Source organism: Leptidea sinapis, chromosome 40 (assembly GCF_905404315.1).
Source record: "Leptidea sinapis chromosome 40, ilLepSina1.1, whole genome shotgun sequence".
Lineage (NCBI taxonomy): Eukaryota > Metazoa > Arthropoda > Insecta > Lepidoptera > Pieridae > Leptidea > Leptidea sinapis.
Window position 1 is genome coordinate 762063 of NC_066304.1, and position 23860 is coordinate 785922.

The 23860-nt window shown below is 36.8% G+C and overlaps 1 protein-coding gene across 1 annotated transcript in view; it reads left to right on the forward strand.

Annotated features, from left to right (window-relative positions):
• The window catches only part of LOC126976301 (A-kinase anchor protein 13), a 76884-nt gene that overhangs the window by 32935 nt on the left and 20089 nt on the right, over positions 1 to 23860 (forward strand). The window contains exons 13-26 of the mRNA XM_050824577.1: positions 860 to 916; positions 4591 to 4728; positions 5097 to 5193; positions 8953 to 9163; positions 9370 to 9488; positions 10992 to 11126; positions 11771 to 11925; positions 12372 to 12504; positions 13167 to 13324; positions 14067 to 14188; positions 15084 to 15197; positions 15928 to 16037; positions 20778 to 20964; positions 21807 to 21975. Coding sequence (XP_050680534.1) covers positions 860 to 916; positions 4591 to 4728; positions 5097 to 5193; positions 8953 to 9163; positions 9370 to 9488; positions 10992 to 11126; positions 11771 to 11925; positions 12372 to 12504; positions 13167 to 13324; positions 14067 to 14188; positions 15084 to 15197; positions 15928 to 16037; positions 20778 to 20964; positions 21807 to 21975 — 1905 coding nt within the window. The remainder of the gene's footprint in view (positions 1 to 859; positions 917 to 4590; positions 4729 to 5096; positions 5194 to 8952; positions 9164 to 9369; positions 9489 to 10991; positions 11127 to 11770; positions 11926 to 12371; positions 12505 to 13166; positions 13325 to 14066; positions 14189 to 15083; positions 15198 to 15927; positions 16038 to 20777; positions 20965 to 21806; positions 21976 to 23860) is intronic.

The following is a 23860-nucleotide window of genomic DNA, read 5'->3' on the forward strand; positions in this document are numbered from 1 at the left end:
TGGCAATATTATTAGTTGAGTATTGTTTCGTAAATAGACGTAATAGAATGATATTTTTTTAACTACATTATTTTGTTATATTCATCACATTAGTATTTTCAAATAAAAGTATATCTAAAAACATTTCAATTTAACCACATTAATGTAAATTGTAATTATATATACCATCCGCTAATTTATTATATAAGGATAATGCAGAAGGATAGTGCTCATGTTATCATAATTTCTTTGATGATGATTACTTTTATGGGGATTCAATAATTAATTAATTAATTTTATGGGGATTAATAAATGCATTATTTGAATGTAATCCACTTCAGTATGCATGTATTCTTGGGCAACACTCTGAGCTTTTTCATTATATTTTCGGCTTTGCTGAACTTCTGCAATATTTAATTAGCATGATGTTAAACCATTTCTAATCTTTCCACTGTTCAGTATTTTGGATATTCCTTCTCTTTTTTCTGAATGGCAGTAAAGTGATCGAAATTGTTTGGCTTATTTCGATCTATTATCGTAGTGGCCGTCTAAAATAAAACTTTAAGACCGAGTACTTTAAAATAATTTTTCGATATTTTCATTTTTTGAATCATTCACGGATTAGGTGCTAGCTAATAATTTTTAATACATATCCAAATAGCCGCGCAATATATTCACCTGTTTTAATCAATTTGGTGAAAATTAAAATTTGGTACATATTGTTAATATCACTTTGAACAAGTTGTTCTACACTTGGGATAATTCTAGCAATTAATTGAATGATCTGAAGTGAATCCAGTTCTAGTTTAGACGATCCCTACCTTTATTGCCATTCAGTAAGGCTCATTTTTATTTCTGACTATTTGTTATTTAATTTCAGCACAAGTATTTATAATGACGAGAAAGATGGCTCCGATCATAAGCATGACCAAAGCAAGTGAGTATTTTTTTTCATTTGGCCATATTCTTAATTTGATAATATGAATGCTGTATTTAGAAGCTGAGATTCGCAGCTAGTTTTCCTGCTATATACATGCAATCACTTGATCATCTACAGGCGAAGCAAATCTAAAATTAAATAGATAAATAAATACGTTATTTGTCATTTCGATTTTAATTGATTATAATTTTATGCTTTAAATAGATCAATGTAAATAAGGAAATGGAATGTTTATAGATAATTAGTGAGTTATAGGTTTGTTGGATCTGAATTTAGGTTAAATTTGAATTAACAATTTTGAAGGTAGTTAATAAAAAGGTGGCATGGAAGTTTCAGTTTTTATGTTTATTGATAGGAACCTTGAACACACTTGGCGGATGATCACTCAGGTTAATAATCAAGAGTAAATAAATTTCTTAAGTGTTTTTATTTTTAAATAAGTGCTGGTACGACTTATTAGCGGTTGGACGCGACAATTCAATAATATATTAATTTTTTTTGTTACTTCCTAGTTAACCGGGGTCGATTCCAGCCGAGTAATCTTCAACTGTTTCCTGTCTTAATATCTGTTTTATATTACGGGCGGTTTTATAACGGGATATAATACAAGAGTCATATTGCGGTCATAGTGATCAACACCGCCCATGTTACACCTCAAATAGTTAATAAATTACTTCTTATGGGGCAACGAATTGTACTTTACATTTGTAATCGCTTACTTTTTTGTGCACTGTTGTTATTAAGAAGGGCGTAAAGATGGAAATAATGTTTGATTTATATAAAATAATCAAGCCAAATTGAAGATATGTTTTTTTTTTAATATAATTTATTTTAATAAATTGGGGTCAGTACAATAGTTATACCTAAATAAAGAAGGAGGTTTGTGAACCAACATAAATATTTGAAATAATTGTTCTAAAAATATCATGTTATTATATAATTTGTGCTGTATGATTTTTATGTGTGCCAGTTTGGTGCTTATCAAATATACTTAATTGTGATTTAATATAGTAAAGTTGTAATCCGAGTACCTTTCAATTACACCAACTGTACGATGGAAAAAAGTATGACGTGCGTTTGCCTACAATTTTGCTCTTCGATTGTCTTCAAGCAAAAACTACGTTTTTCCTTTTTCTGTATCCTGCTTCTTGGCAATCTGTCTGTCCGATATGTTGACTGAATATGTCTGTATCGTGTTGTATTTTTGAGGCTTTACCATTCAATAGTGTCTCATTGTCCACGAATCTTGCTGCTAGTCCTTGAATGGTGTTGCGTTACTGCCTAGAGAATTTAAAGCGCCCAGGACCCTCTACGTTTAGTATTAAGTTCGTTTCTGATTCTGTTGTGTCTACTACGTATGTCACTAACCACCCAGAACCTTCAACATTTTATTCTTCTATAATTTCAATGCCTATTAAAATTATCGTTAGCGAAGGTTAGTAGACCGTTCTTGTACCAAAATTGGGCGCAAACCCCATCAGGTAAAAAGGCATAAAAGGCATTTATTTTCTCAAAATTGATTCCTTTAGAATTCTTTTTGATGTCATTTCTTATACTACTACCGTTTCGGATACAAATGGCGCTCTGAGAGAGAAGAAGCGGCGCAAGAAACTCTCCCAGCATTCTTTTCTTTGCGCTCTTTTCAATAAAAATATACAATATTTTACAGTCATTTCTATCGCTATAAAATAATCACAATCTAGTCCCAGGCTGTCCGATCATTTAGATATTCAGCAGTGGAGTAATAGGATTTACGACAGAGCCATTTTTTTATAAAACATTTAAATTTATTTGTAGATAATGGCTGAACAGTGGCTGGGACTTTATTATAGAAGTGTATACATTTACCCTTAAAGCTATTATGTATCTTATGAAGCCTACTAGAATTAGTTACAAGCAACCCCTTATTTCTAGTGTTATAATGATGAAAATCACTATTAAGAGCAAAAAGGTGACGATTTTTGTGAACATATATTAAATTTTCATAAATATACTGACAATGAACAGTCATAATATTTATTTCTTTAAATTTTTCTTTGAGAGACTGTCTATAACCAAACTGATATATAGCACGAACAGCTCTCTTTTGCAGAGCAAACACTATATCAATGTCAGCAGCATGACCCCATAGTAATATACCGTACGTCATGATGCTGTGAAAATAACTGAAGTACACTAATCTAGCGGTCGCAACATTCGTGTACTCTCTAATCTTTCTAACTGCATATGCCGCAGAGCTGAGTCTATCTGCTAGATGGGCAATGTGTGGACTCCACTGAAGCTTTTTATCTAACGTGATACCCAAGAAGACCGTAGTGTCCACAAGTTCCAATATCTAGTCATTTATAAGTACGTTGGTTTGTACCTCCGCTGTGTTCGGTGTAATGAACCGTAAACACTTTGTTTTTTTACTGTTTAAGTGCAGATTATTCGTCTCAAACCAACGCAGTATCTTTGAGAGTGCATTGATTACCTCGTCATCAATATCCGCACGTCGCTTCACTTTAAAAATAAGTGAAGTATCATCAACAAACAATACAATCTCATGGCTATCATCTACCACAAACGGTAGATCGTTAATATATATAAGAAACAAGAAAGGACCGAGAATAGAACCCTGTGGAACACCTATTCCCACAGGTTTACCCGAAGACCGTTTGCCATTTACATCGACTATCTGAACTCTTTCGCTTAAATATGATTTTAACAGATTTAGGGCTCTATTTTTCACTCCATAATGTTTTAGTTTTAGGAGTAAAGTTTCATGGTGGGCGCAGTCAAATGCTTTGGACAAACCACAAAAAATGCCCAATGCATCCTGTGACTCTTCCCAGGTGTCAAAGATGTGCTCAATGAGTCTAGTACCCGCATTAATTGTTGATAAGCCCCTGGTGAAACCAAACTGATTTTTGTTCATTAATTTACAAAAATGCATTTGTAGAAGTAAAGTTTTTCAAAAAATTTTACTAAAAACAGGCAGCACTGAAATAGGTCTGAAATTAGCAGGGTCAAAAGAACTGTCCGATTTAAACAAAGATATAACTTTGCTGTATTTTATGAGGTCACACACCTTCATCTATGCATTCATTAAATATTATTGCTAATTCAGGTGCTATAATGTCAAGTATGCAAAGTAAGCCCATCAAACTCGGTACCTCTAGTTTTATAATCAGTATCTATAACCACTGGGTAGGAATTAAAATAATATGTACCTATCACTTATAAACATTGCATATTTAATATGTTTTTTTTTAAATAAGTGGGTGACAATCTGGTTTTTATCGTATAGTTTGAACCATACATCCTTCCCATACCATAATTGACCCTCCACCACACGCCTCTTTTCAAATGATTTTGCTCTGTGCGTACCGCACTCCCGAGCATCTCCACACTTTAATCCGTCTATCACCTGGCACCTTCAAGTCCTTCAACTCCCATCCTAAAGGCCGGCAACGCATCTCTTGACCTTTGGTATTTCTGATGTCTATAAGTGCCTGTTTTTTATATTGTTTAGTTGACGATCTAACGTTAGGGTGTCGAATTAGGGAATCCATGTCGGTGGAAGGGCACAGTAAAAATTGCCTCTGATAATTAAAATGCAATAAGCATAATGCGCAAATAGAAGTATAAACTCAAAAAATCTATTTAAACTTTGATGCTGTTGGTTGCAGTGCGTCCGACGACGGAGTGACGGAATGGTCGGAGGTGAACATCACGGCAGACCAACTGGGTGATGAGGCGATCATGTTGGGCTTGGGAGCCTTGGAGCCAGACACGTGGGCAGCCGGGGCGCCTAAAGGACTCGCCAAGTAACATTCTTTTTATGAAAATAAAGGACGAGACGAGCAGGTCGTTCAACTGATAGTAATTCAAACGCCCCGCCCATTACAATGCAGTGCCTTTCAGGATTCTTAAAAAATCCAAATATTCTGAGCAAGCAATAAGATGTGAAGTCTCATTTGCCCAATAATTTCACTAGCTACGGCGCCCATCAGACCGAAACACAATTTCAAAAATGCCTCACGTTATTAATCCACGCCCTATGATCATTTTGTCAAAATACTGGAGAACTAGAAGAACCCCATTAAGTCTACCTAGGTAGACCTCCATTATTTCCTGATTTTTCACTTACATGATTACATGTGGTATTAAGCGCATACTGTTTCTTATTTCTTAGGAGTCTTGGCGAAAGGGAGACTAAGCGTCAGGAGCACATCTACGAACTCATATTGACGGAAAAACATCACTGTCTTACGATAAGACTCATGCAAAAGGTACTTCTTTATTTATGTAATACTACTCCGCTATGTTATTAACGCCGCTATCTGTCTATCCTTTCCTTCTTCTATCATACTGTCTTTCTTCCACACTACACTGCACCGCGCCATTTTGAACGACGGAACTAGTCTTCGCCGAGGCACGGTGCTCGCACGCGTTTTGATACCAAGTGAACCCGCTCGGCTAGCAACTCGCAAATTGACGCGCCGCCAAATGATTTGTGAAGAAGAGGAAAACCGCTTGAACCAGTTAGACTACGAACAAGGACCAGATTCAGTGTCGCCAGACACAGCACACACAGACAGCTTCATCGGGTTAGGCTGGTGCTACATTGGAAGCAGAATTTCTCCCGACAAGACGGTCTGAGCGGGTCTGGTAGGGACTGAACAAAACAATCATTGACGCGCCGTGTCCTCTCCTACATTGGAGCAAGTGCTCGCTCCGGGGAGGGGGAACAAGTCTGAACTGGCCTGACAACAACCAAAGAGGTTTGTTTTGCGTCTAGTCCAGACTCCAGTTGCATGGAAGCTTTGGTAGCTTTCAGAATGTAATCAAAAGTTTCGACGTTCATTCTATGATACTTTTCGAATTTATCAGGGTGATTACGCATAGGCAGGCAGATTGTGTAAAATTCACTTTTACGGTGGACTTCATTGAACTCATGAAACATTTTCTTTTACGTGGTTTTAATAATATGTTCCTGTCCAATAACATGAATTATAAGTTCGTCGTCCATCTTTTAAAAGGTCAAAGGTATATATAGAAACCAATGACGTTCTATATATATGGACATATCATTCGCAGTCTGACAGTGGAACGGCAAAAGTGTGCATAAAGACAATGTAAGCACCACTTTTCTCATTAGTCGTGTGACACCTATGTGTCAATCAACAAGCCTAAGTGTGCTATAAAAAGTCCTTAAATAATACATTAACGACTCATAAAACAGATGGTGTGACTTATCATCGGTACGGTTATTTTATTTATATAAGATTGATATGCAAAAAGCGGAAGTAATTTAATAAAATGAATATATTTCATTAAATATGGTACAATATTATTGACAAGACCCCACACAAGACCCGCTTGTCAGAATGGAATTGATGAAAAGACAGTAAAGACAAACAATAGAGTCGCTCTTTTTAACCGACTTCAAAAAAGGAGAAGGTTCTCAATTCGTCGGTATGTTTTTTATGTTTGTTGTCTCATTTATGTTTGTTACCTCAGAACTTTCGACTGGGTGAACCGATTTTGATGATTCATTTTTATTTGAAAGCTGGTGCGTCCCGTGTGTCCCATAGCAATTTGGTCCAGATCTGACAATGGCAACCATGACAAAACCATAAAAGTCTTAAATTTGCTATAAGTATGTGCGCAACAAATATATGATGATGATCAATGGAACTCCTTAACGACTGACAGTAAGGGCTCGATCTGTGACAGAATTTCTGTCTGTAATAAAATTGCAATGTGCTTACGTTCATTGCTGCAGTGCAAAATTGAGTATATCTACACAAATTTAGACAAATTATTAGTTAGTGTACTAGTTCAGAAATTTCACTAAAAAAATAAAAATAAAAAAGTAACAAAAAAGCAACCGACTTCAAAAAAACTATTCCAAAACAATAGATATGATATGCACTAAAAGTTATAAAAATAATTACGTATTTTTATACAATCTAATTAGTAAATCTAATTCTAGTAACGATTATTGTAATTTTTGGAGTCGGTTGTTTTAATGTTAAAATATTTTTACGGGCCTAGTGAACAATGATTTGCAATATTGTACTTTGTGTAATGTGAAGGGCTTACAATACGTGAACAATTATATACTTGAGCTATTTACACTTTATCAAGGAAGTATCGTTACCTAGTGATAATTGATAGATATTTACTTCGCAAATATGTAAAAGCTTATATTTTTCAGCATTCCCGTACACGAGAGAATAAAAGAGAATTGGCACCAGTTGGTAGCAAGAGAGAGATGTGAAGAAATTTACAAACCAAGCATTTTATATTTCACATATTTTGATTTAAGTTTTTTGGATTTAACCACATTGGAAATTTGGCAAAATTTTTTACAAATATATTATGTTGATGTCCGCTTACACTACATATATGAAAAAGATACCCTGGAAAATATATAGTCTAAAAGACAGATTCTATTTTATTACGGGAACTTAAATTTAAATAACCAGTTAAACATTTTTTTTTATGTAATTAAAAATATTATATTTGTGTATTAGGAGAGATTAATGAGAGAATTATTAAATGTTAATCCAAATCCTTTTAGAACGTAAAGAAGTAACAAATATAAGCACAAGCAAATAAATAAACATAAAAAAGCTTTTTCCATTATGCACTCATAATGATTTATTATTAAAAACCTCCAACTGAACACGGATCAAGATCTGTGTTTTAAACGTCAAACTTATACCAACCCTCTTTTTCGTCTGGGTTTAAAAAAATACCTAACTACTCCACTGATGTCACTGTCCAAATCGGGTTCTAAATTCAAAATTCGCAGCTGAAACTGAAATAGTGTTTACATTGCTGCCTATTGACCAATATAATTTAAAAAACTGGAGTAAACACAGAAATATATAGACATAGCAGTCGAAGGTTATTATGATGTCATTTGTGGCGTGTACCGTATTTTGGCTTTGATTTTGTATGAGGTGCATTGTCTATATGTATGTATATAACGTTAGTGATAGAAACTCACAAAATTTGCACTTTTCACTATATAGACATCTTTCCTTGTTGAGAGTTCACACAGTACTCTGGATCTGACTGGTTCGTTCGCTTCTGTGTAGGAGCGCCGAGTTTGGATTAGTTTGGTCTGGCCGGGACCGATTCCGCTTGCAATGTAGGATCGGCCTTAGTTTACTAGTTCTTTTGATACAGCCCATTTTGCAAGAATTCCGTTGAATTACGGTTGTGTTGCTTAGTCGACACTGGTCTTTACAGCTACTTTTATGTAAATCATTATTATAATAGTGTTACATAATGCAATTTTGTCTTTATTATTTTACTATGTATTAGTTTATTGATTTTTATATTTTAGGTCTGTGGTATACTCGGATGTAATTCAAAGGTGTTTGATTTTTTCTTAATTTTCAATAAGTAATTTGTAATTTTTTATCATGTTTTGTTTTCAGCGTATTAGTTAAAGATTTATCATATATATAATAATATTTTTTGATTATTATTAGGGTTACGGATGTAATTGTTAGATGTTGATGAAACATGTAGGTAGGATGGTATTATTTTACTAAGAATTTTACATTATATGAATATGTTGTTTAATAGGGGGTTAATAATGTGATTTGCCCACTACAAAACAGGGCTTATACAGATTATTAAAATTAAATTCAGGCATCACTGTGTTTACGCTAGGCATTGTTAAGTCGGGTGTACACGGGTGACTCTACCGCGTCGCTGCGGCGTAAATCTACCGTTTAAATGGCAATTCTAGTAGGTCGGAAGTGTTTAAAGCCGCAAGCCCCAAAGTTGGGTAGCATCCGACTTTGGTCGCGCGGCACTCGGCCACATGCGACTGGTAATTAAAGTCGATCGTATAAAACGATCAGTTAAGGAGGGTTAACCGAGCCGCATGCGATTTATTAACCTTTGGCAATGGGCTCGTCGAGGCAATCTGTGAAGCGACTTGCCGCACGGCGAAAATCGAGTTGCGGAAACGCAGCATCAAGCATCAAGCATAATATAATGTTAACACAGTGTGTACGCGGCAGATGTTCGCGGCGGGCATGAGCCGCCTGGGCTGCGTGTCGGCGGCGCAGGTGGCGCGCATGTTCCCGCGGCTGGACGAGCTGTGGTCGCTGCACGCGGCGCTGCTGGCGCGGCTGAGGGCGCGGCAGAGGGCCGGCGCCAGGGTGGCCTCCGTGGCCGACGTGCTGGCCGCCACCTTCGGGGGGCCGCAGCCCGCGCTCAAGGCGGCCTACGGTACGTTGTAATACAGTGACTTCAAACATAATATTTAATATAATACAACTTTCACATTATATATCGACACTCCTTCTTTATAATATAATATCAAAATATCTCAAACACGTATTCGAAGTTTTCGCGTCGCGTGTTTGTGTTTGAAATAGGAATACGGCGAGATATATTATATCCACCGGAAACAATGGTATAATGTTATTGTACAGGAGAGTTCTGTTCTCGTCACCGCGACGCCGTGGAGGTGTTCAAGGACTGCTGCGCGCGGGAAGCCAAGCTATCGCGCTTCATCAGGAAATGTCAACAGAACCCGCTACTCAGGAAGAAGGTTTGAACTGGAATACATATTCATGTTTCACTGTGCTGCCCTGAATGCTCTTTAGTTTTTTATAATAGACTAATTAAATCTATCCGAGGCGAGGCAATAACACAAACAAATCGCTTCTCGTTTGTGTATAATATCTAAAAAAAACGCATTGTAGCATTTTTTATCTATATCGTGAATTACATTTTCATTTTAATAAAAAAATAAAGTAACAAATATATTTTGCAACTTTCTCACTTATACCGGAAGAAACAATATTTGGACCGAAATTTAATTTATGAACCATCAAAAAAATTATATGGAAACTTCCACAGCATACATTTTGGTCCTTCGAGCACGATTTAAAAGTAATGCATGTTGAAGAATCTCATAAAAGTTAGGGGTCTTCTGGAATTATACAAGAGAGTATAATTTCCTTTAGATTCGATCATTTCTACACACAGTCCTACATAAATGCTAATCTTATCAAAAAGGGAGTTCAAATCAGTTAACTTAATCTGGCACGTTCTCAATACTTAAAGCAAAACCATTTAATTGTACACCTTATCTTCTTTTTATAAACAAAACAATAAAAATCTCTGCCATGCTTCTAAGTTTGTCTGGGTAACAAAGAATCGGAAGACATATCAAAAACTTATGTTTGATAAACATATTGATTATATTCTAGGTAAGGCTCCTAAAACTCTAGGCTTTGTAATTAGAATTTCCGCTGATTTTAAAAAAGCAAAAACGTTTAAAATTTTATTTTGTGCTTACGTACGCAGCATCATAGAATATGCATCAGAAATATAGAATTCACGTTATGATAAATATATATCCAGAATAGAACGAATACAAATGAAATTTTTAAAATTCTTATGCTACAAATTACATGTTCCTTACAAATCTGAAGATTATTTAGATGTCTGAGTGAAAGATTTCACTACTTACCTCTATCATACCGCCGTGAAATTGCAGATATTTTGTTGCTTATAGCCATTACAACTAATAAAATAGATTGTCCAGATCTCTTATCGAAAATATCTTTTTACACACCTTCAATTTTAGCTCGTAAATATGCTCCTATCTTTATATCCCCCGTCAGCACCATCTATCGTCAAAATTCATTCATCGTACGTGTCAATAACTTCAACAAATTATCAAAACAATTAGATCTTGACTTATTCTGTAGCAGCTCTGATTCCATTGAGCGTCAATTAGGAAATGAGTTCTTTGGTCAATTTGGTGGGGGAGCTGTTAATACGTAATTATATAATTAATACAATAGTGTTAAGCATTTGATTCGTATACGTAACTCTCACTTTGTTTTTGATTTATATTTTACATAGCTACTCGTGAGAATCTGTAAATGGCTTTCAGTTATTTTATCATGTGACTATTGTAAAGTATTCAGCTGTAGATTCTCCAATAATATAAATAAAATAAAATAAATACTCACGGTGCGGGCGTACAGCTACGACGTCGCGCTTTCTTCTTAATCATGAAAAATACGATTTATGTATACAGGGTGTTCCGGAATGTGTGTTGTTTGTAGCACAACGTCTCACAAAGTACCCGCTGCTGTTAGAGCCGCTGTTGAAGACTGCGGGTGATGACGCCACAGAAAGAGAGCTGCTACAGCGGGCGCTTTGCGGCGTCAAGGTGAGATTGAGATTAGTTGAACTTGAAATTTGTACACCACTATACAGTGCCGCTCCGGATTCTTTAAGCTAATTTTTTCTTTTAATGAAAATAAGGAACGAGACGAGCTGGATGTTCAGCTGATGGTAATTGATGCGCCCTACCCATTACAACGCAGTGCTGCTCAGGATTCATGAAATACTCACAAATTCTCTGCGGCACTACAATTGTAGTGTCGCACTGCAATTGCGCTCGTCACCATGAGACATAAGATCTTAAGTCTCATTTGCCTATCTTTAGTCTAATTTAACTAGCTACGGCGCCCTTCAGACCGATACACAGTAATGTTTACACATTACTGTGCAAAGGAGCCTCCAACTGGTGCGCAAATTCAGGTATCACTTTGGTGACGCTCGCAAACTTGAGGTATAAAAATAATGTTTGTCATACCGATAAATACTGCTAAATTCTTATAATAATTTTTGCAGTAGCAAAGGGGTGGTTTGAGAATTCTTTTTAATCGGGTCCCAGATAGTAGCTGCGCTGTAAATGTAAGGCTTTGTTTTTCTAAATGAAAGTGCGATGTTAATATATTATTTTATACAATAAGCTAGTCTTTGTTAGCCCGAAAAAATAATTTCTATTAAGTTTTTACTTCATTTCAGGAAATCTTGGTGGATGTCGACAACCAGGTAGCGGCCAAAGAGCGCGAGGACAGGAAGCTCGAGATTTACCACCGGATAGACGCGAAGTCGTTTGCGAACTTCCGCGGCGTCAAGTTCAAGAAGAGCGACATACTGCAGGGAAACCGGACGCTCATGTATGTTGCTGATGAAATCACGACCCGTTTAAAGAGTTTTAAATTCATCTTTTTTACTTGCCCTTTTCTTTTACTTGGTGTCGGCCCTCCTCCTTCGTAAGCCGTTCTGTCGTGGATTTTCTGTGTATGCCATTCCATTTAAAATCTGTCTTAACATTTGTCCACCATCGGCAGTCTTCCCCTGCTCTTTTTCATGTCGGGAATGGTCACTGATTTTTTAACTCTTCATTTCGCCTCATCACGTGCCCGAACCATATCATTCGGCTCTCGACTATCTATCGCGCAATATTAGCTACTTTGATAGATTAATTTCGTTGTTCCTCTTATCTCTTATATTTAAAAATATTTTATATCAATTAGAAGTTATTCTGTTATGTTTAAGAACTATTCCAAAACGAACCTATAGATTTGTTGTTGAGTTGAAAGTGTAACAATTATCTTCTCAGATTCGAAGGCGTGGCAACCCTAATGCAGGGTCGCAGCAAGATGCAAACCCTACTAGTGATAGTGCTGTCTGATGTGCTATTCTTTCTGCACGACAATAATAATAAATATACGTTCTTCACACCTGACAATAAGGTATGTTTTACTGTTTTTCATTTATTTTCATATTAGAATAAAATTTGATTAAATACATTCGAGTCGTTACTTACCTATGGTTTCGTAAGATTTTGTGTAAATATATACTGTTTTGTTTATATAATGTTTTTTTAATTGTGATAGTAAGGGTAATCTGTAAACTATAGACCAGGGATTCCCGAAAGTGGTTAAAGTCGGTTATCTAAGGGTCGACGAAAACGAAAAATTTGGTAGATCGGACTAATCATCGACCCCTATTAATCAACTCAAGTTCCTATTGGAAACTTTTGAGATGTATGTTGTATTACGTGTACCAACTTGTTATTAGAATAACTAATATTGCAGTAGGAAATATCACTGTTGTACTTTCAAATTTGGTAATGAAGGTCTAGAGATATCAGTTGGTATATATATTTAGACAATGGTCTCTTTGCCTGAAATAGTTTGGGAATCCATGTTATAGAATATATGGATCATGTATAACCCTACATGAAATAGAGCAAAAATAATTTTTATGTTAAATTAACTCGCGTATTATCTTTAGGGATTTCCTCATACTATCTGAATTAAAAAATCAATCTGTATCTACAAGAATTGCTTTAATGAGATGTAATTAATATACAATGTAGGAATTGATTGAATAAACTATTCGATTTATTCAGACGGGTGTGGTATCGCTGAGCAAGGTATTAGTCCGGGAGAAGGCGGGCGCGGAAGGCCGCGGACTCTACATCATATGCAGCGGTCCGTCCGACCCGGAGATGTTCGAACTGCGTGCTCATAGGCCTAAGGATATCTCGGTGTGGATACATGCTATCAGGTATAATAATAATAATATTGATACACTTTTAAACCAATTATCTTGCCCCAAACTAGGCATAGCCTGTGCTATGAGTTTCAAGACATTGATATATTTAATAAAATTTACTTACTTAAATATACAAAAATACATATAAACATCCATGACTCGGGCACAAATATCCATATTCATCATATAAATGATTGCACCTACCGGAATTCGAACCCAGGACCTCTAGCCTAGCAGTCAGGGTCACTAACCATTCGGCTATATGGGTCGTCTCCTATTGAATTTTATTTACATCAATCATAGATAGCGCTGGTGCGGCCACGTATGGAGTATTGCTCTCATGGCTTATGCAAGCTAGTATCAGCTCGTTTTCTCTTAATTGCCAGAGATTCAATAATCTGTGCACTCGATCGATCGAGGTTGCGTAGAGGCGACATTCCAATGTGTCTTTTACTACATTAACACGGGGAGTATTCCGAATTTTTTAATAATTGTGTCTCCATTGGCTGTGTATTTATACGAGGAAGAAAGTTTAAAACCGCTAAACTTATGTATAAGTATGTTTGTTTTTACTAATGTGTAAAACATTCTTAAATAGATATCCGATATCTTTTATATCTAGCTGGTATCACCGGATGTATGCGGACCCGCAAGAATTGTCATCATTAAAAATTCCATTTCAACCCAATAGCCAGCCAGGTCATCATTTAGAAAGTTATTTATCATATGGTAACGCCGTTTTTATTAAATTTAGAGCCGCAGTACAGAACTGTCCGGAGGAGAACGAACAGAATGAGAACAACCAACACGTGCCGTCTGCGGAGGAGAGACAGAGGATACTGGAAGCGAGGCACGAGAACATCGCAGCTATTACCGGTAAGCCACCTCACTTGCAGAGGTTTTTGTGATAAGAAGTGGTGAGACGCTTAAGTCGTCAACCCTGATGGTAACTGATACTCTTTGGGCATTGTTATCAACGCAGTGCCGCTCAGGATTCCTGATAACAGATAATTTTACAACTGCCACCTTGAGACGAAATGTCCTAGTAGCCTAGTAATTTCAATTGATACTTGCGGTGTGCATTGTGTGCTGCTAATCTTAAGATTGCCTGAAAATTTTATCAATATAGGTTTATAGGGAATATATACACATCGTCGTTGTAAAATGTTATTGGTGTAGTGTTTTAATTTCTTTTCCTGCATTAATGTGGCGTATTTTGTGTCGTTACTGTAAGTTTACATAATATAAGCGTTTATCTTGCCCCATGTCTTGTGTCCAACATTTTATTTCTCTCAATTCACATAATATACAAGTGCAAGTCACATAATATGCAAGTTTCTTGCATCGCTTCTTCTCTCTCAGAGCGCCATTTGTTTCAGAATCTGTAGTAGTATCTAGTATATTAGAAATGACATCAGAAATAATTCAAAAGGAATCAATTTTGGGAAAATAAATGCCTTTTATCCGTATAACGCGGTCTTTCGTCTACTACTAGACGTCTGCTGTGCTCTAATTTTGCGTAAGTTTTATCAAGTTGAGATTTATCAAACCTCTTATGTCACCATTGACCTCGGTGACCGCATGTGTTTGGCCCGATATGTGGCCTTCTGCCTCCATGCACGCCCTTCACAGAGGATTGTCGGTGTCACCTACATTAAAATATGTTTTAGGGCCGTAAAGTAATCACGTGAGTTATTTTGTGTTGCCTTGGGCGTTTAAAATAGCTGACATGATGAAAATATCCTGATCCTAATTGGTTTTGTTTTTGCAGATGCACTTCGGCTAAAGGACAAAGAGCACGCCATGTTGTTAGAAGAGAAAATGGCGCTGCATATGAGAATGGTGGGGTACACCGGGACCTCTGCACTGGAGTTGCCTAATACGGGTGTGTAATAATAGTTAAAGTATTATAAAAAATATCAAGTGGTATGTATTATGCAGAAGAGACATAAAAAGCTGGGTACACCCAGTGTTTTCAGCGATATAAAGTGGAAAATCGTTGTGGGAAAGATTAAAGGTTGCCCTGATAGAATCAAAATATCGAGGGCTAGAATTGAAGAAAGAAACGAACCAGAAATATAGATGGCAAGCGTTGTCCATTGTCAAGCCCTGCATAGGGGATTGTCGGTGGTACCTATATTGAACAAAAGCTCGCTAAAAGTGCCCTGACCCGTTATCAATCTTATGACACAAGAAAACTGTCTTAATATATGGTTGGGATATTGTCGTTGCGTACCGGCTCAGACGTATTATGTAGTGTATTCTGCAAACAAATAACTAGTTCAGAACCAGTATTTATATAGTTTAGTTCTCTACCAACCACGGGGTTTTATACGCCACTTTATAAATAAATTTAAACATCAATAATAGTCATGCAAACCTAAAAATCGGGCTGATCTATGGTTTGTGCGGTAAATACCGCCGGGACCAGACTTCGAGTTGCAGCGGGCAGCATGTGCGGAAGCTGACCATATTTTACTCAAGTTGCGTTCAAAATATTGTGTACCCGGCTTATTGGGTTGATGGATGGTGTTGCTAACAATAGGCCGATCATGTGTTAGCTCATTTTATCCCTTGCCCCTTTAATAAATCAGTTGTATGTTGGTTGTTTTCAGGTGTGATGCCAGTGTTCCCCGGCGGGCTGTCGTTCCCGGACTACGTTCGTTTCGCGGCGCCCTCGCCAGACTCGCACGCGCTGTGGCAGGAGGTGTGCACGGTAGTAAAGGTTCGTCATTTTACTTTTCTGATAAAAGGCGTCTGTCGCAGAGGCTAGGGCCGTTGTCTTTTATCCAAGAGGAGTCGGTTCCAATATATTTCTGAATTCATATATATGTTTATTTGATGCCCTGTAGGTGTAGGAAAACATAGTGAGGAAACCTATACACATTTGCTAAGATATTCAGAGGTTGTGTGTAAGTTGACCAACGTGTATTTTACATGGCAAAATATTGTTTGACCACACCAATACAGAGTAGGCTGGGGTCTCTCGGTGGAAAAATATGACCTGATAACGGCTTTTGTAGTAGCTATTGACAGTTTAGCGTAACTTTTACTGCGTATTTGTAAGATTCTTAGCTCTGTTTTAATTTCTTTATTGAAACTTGTGGTTAATATTACATAGTTTTATTTTTTATGCCGCTCCGAAACAAGTCAGCCATTTTTTTTAAATGTTGTCTATAACTCGCATGACCTATATTGATGATGTTGTGTATACAACGTGAACCAGAAAGGGTATAACATCCCTTCAATGGTACGTTATTTGGGTCATATGCAATAGTTTGGTGATGTTTAAGTTTTAATAAAGAAATAAATTAAAACTTCCCTACGAAATAAAACTATTATTTTTCAATTTCTTTTCTTAGACAACCCTAACTTTTAAATAGACTGCCATTTTTAGGCGGGGGCCTTTGTTTGTAAACAGAGTGAGGTCACCTACATATGGACTTAAACATAAACAAAGCGTAGGTACGTACCATTCTTTTTATTTGTATCTTGAGCAGCTTTTAAATACACCTGGAGTTACACAATAAATACACAGAAAATACCACATCACTTCTTGTTGATTATGTTTTAGGTACCCGGTTATTTCATCACTAGTATCTTCAAAACAGCCCAGGTACATCATGCATACACATGATCAAGTGAAGCATTACTCCTCTGTCTTCCACCACGATCAGAACTACAAAACGACCCAGTTGAGTGGAGCCTGTGCACCAACCTCACCGGACCTATACACAATATCATGTCGTAATATTCATTGTTCCCATAATCTGACATAATTATCACACGAAATCACTGCAATCAAAATTCCACGCGACGAACTGACAAACACTACACCAGGAAGATAACTAAATTTTAAAACTATTTACTTTGGTAAATATCCATTGAAATTGGATCTATGATTAAGGAGTATGCACACTACATGAAACGTGGCTTGTGTCTATGTATTTATTCATTCATTTTTTACTTCCAGTATTGCGAAACAAATAAACAAAATAAGAAATTACATAACATTACACAGTTTCACGTCTGTATTCCTGAAGGGTTAAAGGTGTATTTTTTCCACCCACGTTACACTATGTTTAATTCCCACGTAATAGGGGGCGAGCCTCTACATTTCTGAACTATGAGCTGCTAGTGAGAAATTTCCTACGAAAAACTCAATAACTACCCCATTCCATACCCAGGCTGGGTAAAAAGCCCGACCCGGAAATGGAATACGTACGTACCTATTATTAATACGAGGATGGTCAAAGATATCCATATTTGACAAAAAAAAAATCCGTGAAGAACAATTTCTTAATAGGAGCCTATTAGAATTATCTTTATTGGCTAAAACATTTTTGAATTAAGATGCTAAGTCTCATTTGCCATGTAATAATGCCAGCTACAGTGCCATTCAGACCAAACGATAATAATACCTACACATTTTTGCTTCACGGAAGAAAAAGGTGCCGTTGTGGTACCCATAATCTACAATTACAAATTTGGAATTATTATCAATGTCACTTGAAGAAAACTTCAAATAATTTGAAGTGCTTACGTAATAACTTATCAAAAATGTGAACTAATTTAATTTCGAACATAACAAAAAAAGCTTGAATTAAAAATGGTGCAGTGTGTGCCTTTAGAAGCGGTTTCGTTTAGTGAATGTCGATAGAATTTGAGTGATTGTGATTGGATAATGTCTTTCTCACATTTTCACACACACACAGCAGTAAATATCGTGTTTGAAAGCACAGTTCAAAGAGTATTAACACAGACAGGCCGATCTTTGCATGTTGTTGATTATGCACCACTTAATTAAACGATCGATATCACTTTGTAGTAGCTGAGCATCTGCAGGATTTCTAATCACTCGTAATAGTTTGAGATCATCGGCAAATAAATATACTTTTGAAAATTGAAATATGTTACTTATGCTGTTAATAAAGACATTGAAAAATAACGGTCCGAGCACTGATCCCTGAGGAACTCCAGATGTTGCAAGGTAAGGTTTTGAACTAAATCCATTAATAACAACAGTGTTGGGTCGCTTACAAAGATAAGTTTCACACCAGTTTAACAGGGTATCTGTTATCCCAAAATTCTTTAACTGCGTTAGTAGCAAGTTGTGGTTAACTTTATCAAAAGCCTTTGAAAAGTCTGTGTGTATTGCATCTGCCTGCTGATTGTTGTCTAGTGCATTAATTACTTCATTGGTGAAGCTAAATAAATTAGTATTCGTTGATTTACCTTTGATAAAACCATGTTGATGAGGAGTAAAGTTGTTTTTAATAGCTGTAGTGATATGCTCATCTACTAGGCTTTCGAAAACTTTTGACGCTACGCTTGAAATTGAAATTGGTCGATAATTAGACACGGAGTTATTGGACCCTTTTTTAAATATAGGCACAACTTTTGCTTCTTTCCATTTGTCTGGAAAAGTACCGGTGCTCAAGGACTAATTATAAATGATTGCTAGCGGAACCGAGAGAACTTCAGAACACCTATTAAAGAAGAGTGGAGGGATATTGTCCAGACGCTACCTTTGGAACAATCAAGTCTTTTTAGTTTTTTAGAGACGTCACCAGCAGTAAGATATATATTTCCAACATATATCTTAGGTTCACTGTTAGTTAGGGTTATTCTATTATTTAAAGTTGAGCTATTGTCATAGACGGAAGAAAAATGAGATGCAAAAAGATCAGTGATATTTTGAGTGTTGGAGGCTGTAATTGTACCTAAATTCATTGTGGAGGGATAGTTATTAGTGCTCCTACGCAAGTTCTTAATATGAGTCCAGAAGTATTTGGGATTATTAGCTATTTTTTGTTCGATTGAGCAAATGTAATTATTGTACGAGGTAGTTATTAAGTGGTCACAATCTTTTCTTAAATATTGGAATTCAATTCTATCCATTGGGTTATTGTATTTTTTTAATCTTTTGTGATATTTATTTTTCAGCCTAAGCAGGCGTATGAGATTAGGTAGAAACCAAACAGGATATTTACAGCTGCGTGGTTTGGTTTTAGGCACGTGCTTATTAATTACAGATTCTAGAATTATATAAAATTTTTCAATCATTATATTAACATTCTTGCATTTGTTCAGTTCTTCAAACCAATTCACTTGGTTGAGGTTATTTACAATATTTGTAAAGTTAGATTTGAAGAAATTTTATCTGTATCGAGATTTCATGAAACTGTTGTATTTTCGTAAGCTAGTGCGGATATTAATATGAAGCGGAGGGTGATATGGGTCTACATCCCGCAATGGAGAAATTCAATGTCCAAACGATGATTGTACGAACGAAACATTTTTCGATATTATCGGTCCTAACCCTACTCTTAGTTGAAAATGTCAGAGACGAATATTCGAATTTGACAAATAATCAAACGTCACTTTCACGATAATCTCAACGACACCTTCTAGGAAACGAGGACACGTTTCAAGTTGTATAGATATATTTGCCATACAATATACATACTTAATAAATATTATTAAAATAATTACATGTGACTTATTATTATTTTTTTACTAGTAGTTTTAAGTCATTTTGTTGATCGTTTATGCGTAGGAAGTAATGCAATTGGCCGCCTGAGAAATAGGAAGTCGACGAGAAGGGTTGAGTTACTTTTTTTTTACATTTTATTATCCGCAAGTTTTATATTATTTATTCAATTTTAAATGGTCATATTATATTCACTACGTAATTTTTGAATATTTACATTTTGTGTAAATGATACCAAATTGGTGATGCAGAGTTTGACATAGTCCTTAACACCTAAATTATGTTTTGGCTTTTGACACTTATCAGCGACATGGCACAGATAATATTTAGTTTTTCAAGGTTTGCGCATAATTCATTCACCCTAACATCGTAAAAAATTAAAATATTAGTCTATGGTTACGATGTTGTTACGATAAACGATATGGAATGAGAACATTTGTTAGAGTAGGGTATGAGCGATATATTCGGAGTATTATCGTATCGTTCCGAATATATCGTTGTCGATATTGCGAGTAGACCTCCCGAGTCGAGGCATCGGTTCGAGTCCCGAATCATTCATAAATTTTGGTCACAAATTTAATTTGCATAATTAATGCCAGAAGTGAGGGTTATCATTATCTTACCAATTATCTCCTTTGCACGGATGCCGGCTAGATTATGGTTACCACAACAGCGTCTATTTCTGCTGTGAAGCAGTAATGTGTAAATATTACTGTGTTTCGGTCTGAAAGGCGCCGGAGCTAGTGAAATTACTGGGCAAATGAGACTTAACATCATACGTCTCAAAGTGACGAGCGCAATTGTTGTGCCGCTCAGAATTTATGGTTTTTGAAGAATCCTGAGTAGCATTGCATTGTAATGGGCAAGGCGGATCAATTACTATCAGATAAACGTCCCGCTCGTCTCGTCCCTTATTTTCATAAAGCAAGTTTCAGTTTATAAATAACAAATTGTACGTAATAATGGTAACAGGAGGCGTTGGAAGTGTGCAACGCCTACGGCTCGGCGGGTCCCGCGGGGGCTGCGAGCGGCGCCGTGCTCGTAGGACGCAGCACCAGCTCGGCGGGCGAGCGACACTCCGCGGCCTACGAGAGCCCCGCGCTGCCGCGCAGAGCCGACACCTTCGCCGGCTTCGACGCCAGCAGGCACAGGAGCCACGGTACATTACTATTTACCCGTCCTGCATCTAAGGATGCCATAAGTCTGTTTGAATCCATAAGTCTTATTTGTGAAAACTGTTTAACTTGCTTTTCTTTTTTATTAATTTTTAGCCGACTTAAAAAAAAGGAGGTTCTCAATCATGAAAAAAATATACTACTTGTATGGCTTTGTCTTAATTTATTAAACGGACAATTCTTGTAAATCTCGGAATCTCTAACTACTTGCATGAAATACACTACACGGGTATCATCAGGGTGAAAGATCTCTTCGTCTGAAAACAGTCTTTCCAGTACCTGTTTTACTTTTTTTCGCTACTAGTTTAGGTCAGCCATTACCTTGTAGTACCAAACACGTTAACCTCAAAAGTTCACCCTATAAATTGTAAACATTTTACCAAGCCCAATTTGGTAACGAGTGTTTATGTTGAACACTCGCTGCCCGTGGTGTCTTCATCATCGGTTTGCATTGTAAAATTGATTCCGCTGGTGATCGATTTTAACCTCCACCCATCCATGCTGCAGTATCTCCCCATAATTAAGTCTTTAGTGGCCCGTTACTGTTCGAATAAAAACTATTTGGTCTCTGTTTAAAGAAAGTTGTTATCAAAACTTTTGAAAAATGTCTTGAAAGATTGTTATATTAATAAAAAAGCAGACAGGCAAATTAGGCAGACTGCAGATGAAAGATAAATTTTAAATTTTGTGGAGTACCATAAATAATAAAAATTATAAGTATCTATAAGTTATCACTATCTATATAGGGTGCTTTTTTGTCCTTCTGTTCCATATATAAATCGACGTTAGGTAATATATAACTACAGCCAGTACGTTTACGTTGTAGGTGTAATTCCCCGTATGTCAACAGACGGGAACGATCGCGACGCGGGCACGGAGAGCGAGACAGAGCGTGGCGCGGCCGGTGAGCGCGAGAGAGACGGAGCGATGCGGCTCCAGCACGCCATATACACGCTCACTTGTATCGTGTGGCAGCAACTTACTACGATACACAGGTACAGACTGTAGGGGAAAGTGGGGGAATTGGGAACACTTAACTCTTCCAACGTTCAAAAATAATAGAAAAAAGTCAATGAGATAATCAACTTTTATTAAAAATTAACTTTGCTTATTTATCGACTTATAAGTAACAAAAAAAATTTAAAAATCAACGGGTTATTAGATATTTGCATGAAAACAAAATATATTGTAATCTAATTTTACCCGATACCCCTACTCATCTCTGGGCAATAGTCTCCCCAGTACTAACTTCGTCCATTTGACAGCATACAATGTACAGTAGCTTGAATCATCGATAGTAGGCTTATGATCTGTGATCCGATACAGATGTGGGGTCCTCTCCATGTTCTACCGCATACATTACGGGGAGTTTTGTTTATGAAAATAAGGGACGAGATGAGCTGGACGTTTAGCTGATGGTAATTAATACGCCCTGCACATGACAATGCAGTGTCGCTCGGGATTCTTGAAGTACCCCAAAAATTCTGAACGGCACCTTGAGACATAAGATGTTAAGTCTCATTTGTGCAGTTATTTCGCTAGCTACGGCGCCCTTCAAAGGAAACACATTAATGCTTATACATTGCTACTTCACAGCAGAAATAGGCGCCTCAAATTAGGTTAATATAGGCATTTGTATTTCACCAAGTTGTTTCATCATGTAGATGTCTGGTGTTTACAACCACGGAACATTTAAAACAAGTGACAGTGCCCTGAAACTTTCTAAGTATAGGGACCAATATCGCGACAACTGACACTTATTTCGCAAATTAAAATGTATTTTTATTAATGTTCAAAATTTCCTTAGTTTGTGTCTGGAAGAAAGTATTATGAGAAACGCGACGTAATTGAACCCCATTCGGAATGAACCCAATTCGACGATAATCTCGTGACACAGCTCTTCGGAACACTCCCTGTAATAGATTTCTTATAAAGGATCGGAGGACGAACAAGTATGTGAGTCACCTGATACGATCTTCTCTCCTAATTTTTGATAATATATATAAAACAATACAGAATCGCGTGGGGTTTATACACCAAGATAGCCATCATCATCAGCCGTAAGACTCAACTGCTGGATAAAGGCCCCCCCTAAAGATCTCCACGACGATCGGTCCTGCGCTGCCCTCATCCATCGTGATCCGGCGATGTCGGCCAGATCGTCTGTGTATCTTACGGGGGGCCCACCATCAATGCGTCTTCCGGTACGCGGTTGCCATTCGAGGACTCTACTGCCCCACTGCCACTTCAGTTGTTCGCAATAATTTGGGCTACGTGTTTGGATACCTACGGCTCTCCTCATTTGTAAAGAGGACACTTCAATTGGAAAGAGCAATTAGATAATATATGTAAGAGAATAAATAAGTTCGTATATGCGCTTAAGCAAGTCAAAAGAGTAACAAGCTTAAAAACTGCTATAATGACTTATCACGCACATGTAGAATCGGTACTGCGCTACGGGCTTATATTATGGGGACACAGCACAGATATCAAAAGAGCATTTATTGCTCAAAAAAAGTGTATTAGGGCAATGTACGGGATGCATCCTGAGCAATCGTGTCAACCCATATTTAAAAAACTAGGATTGTTACCTTTGCCGTCGCTTTACATCTTCGAGATATGTATGTTTGTAAAAAAAAATAAAGAATTGTTTAAATCAGCTAATGATCTAAATCCGCGGAAACGACGTGATCCACAAAGACTCGTTCTTCATGATGTTCCAAAAATTACCAAATATAATAAAAGTTGTGTATGTAATTGTGTTCGTATTTATAATAAGTTACCGAGTAGCATAAAAAATTTAAATTCTAGATTATTCAAGAATAAGCTATATAGTTGGCTAAATGATTATAATTTTTATAGTATTAAGGAATTTATGGA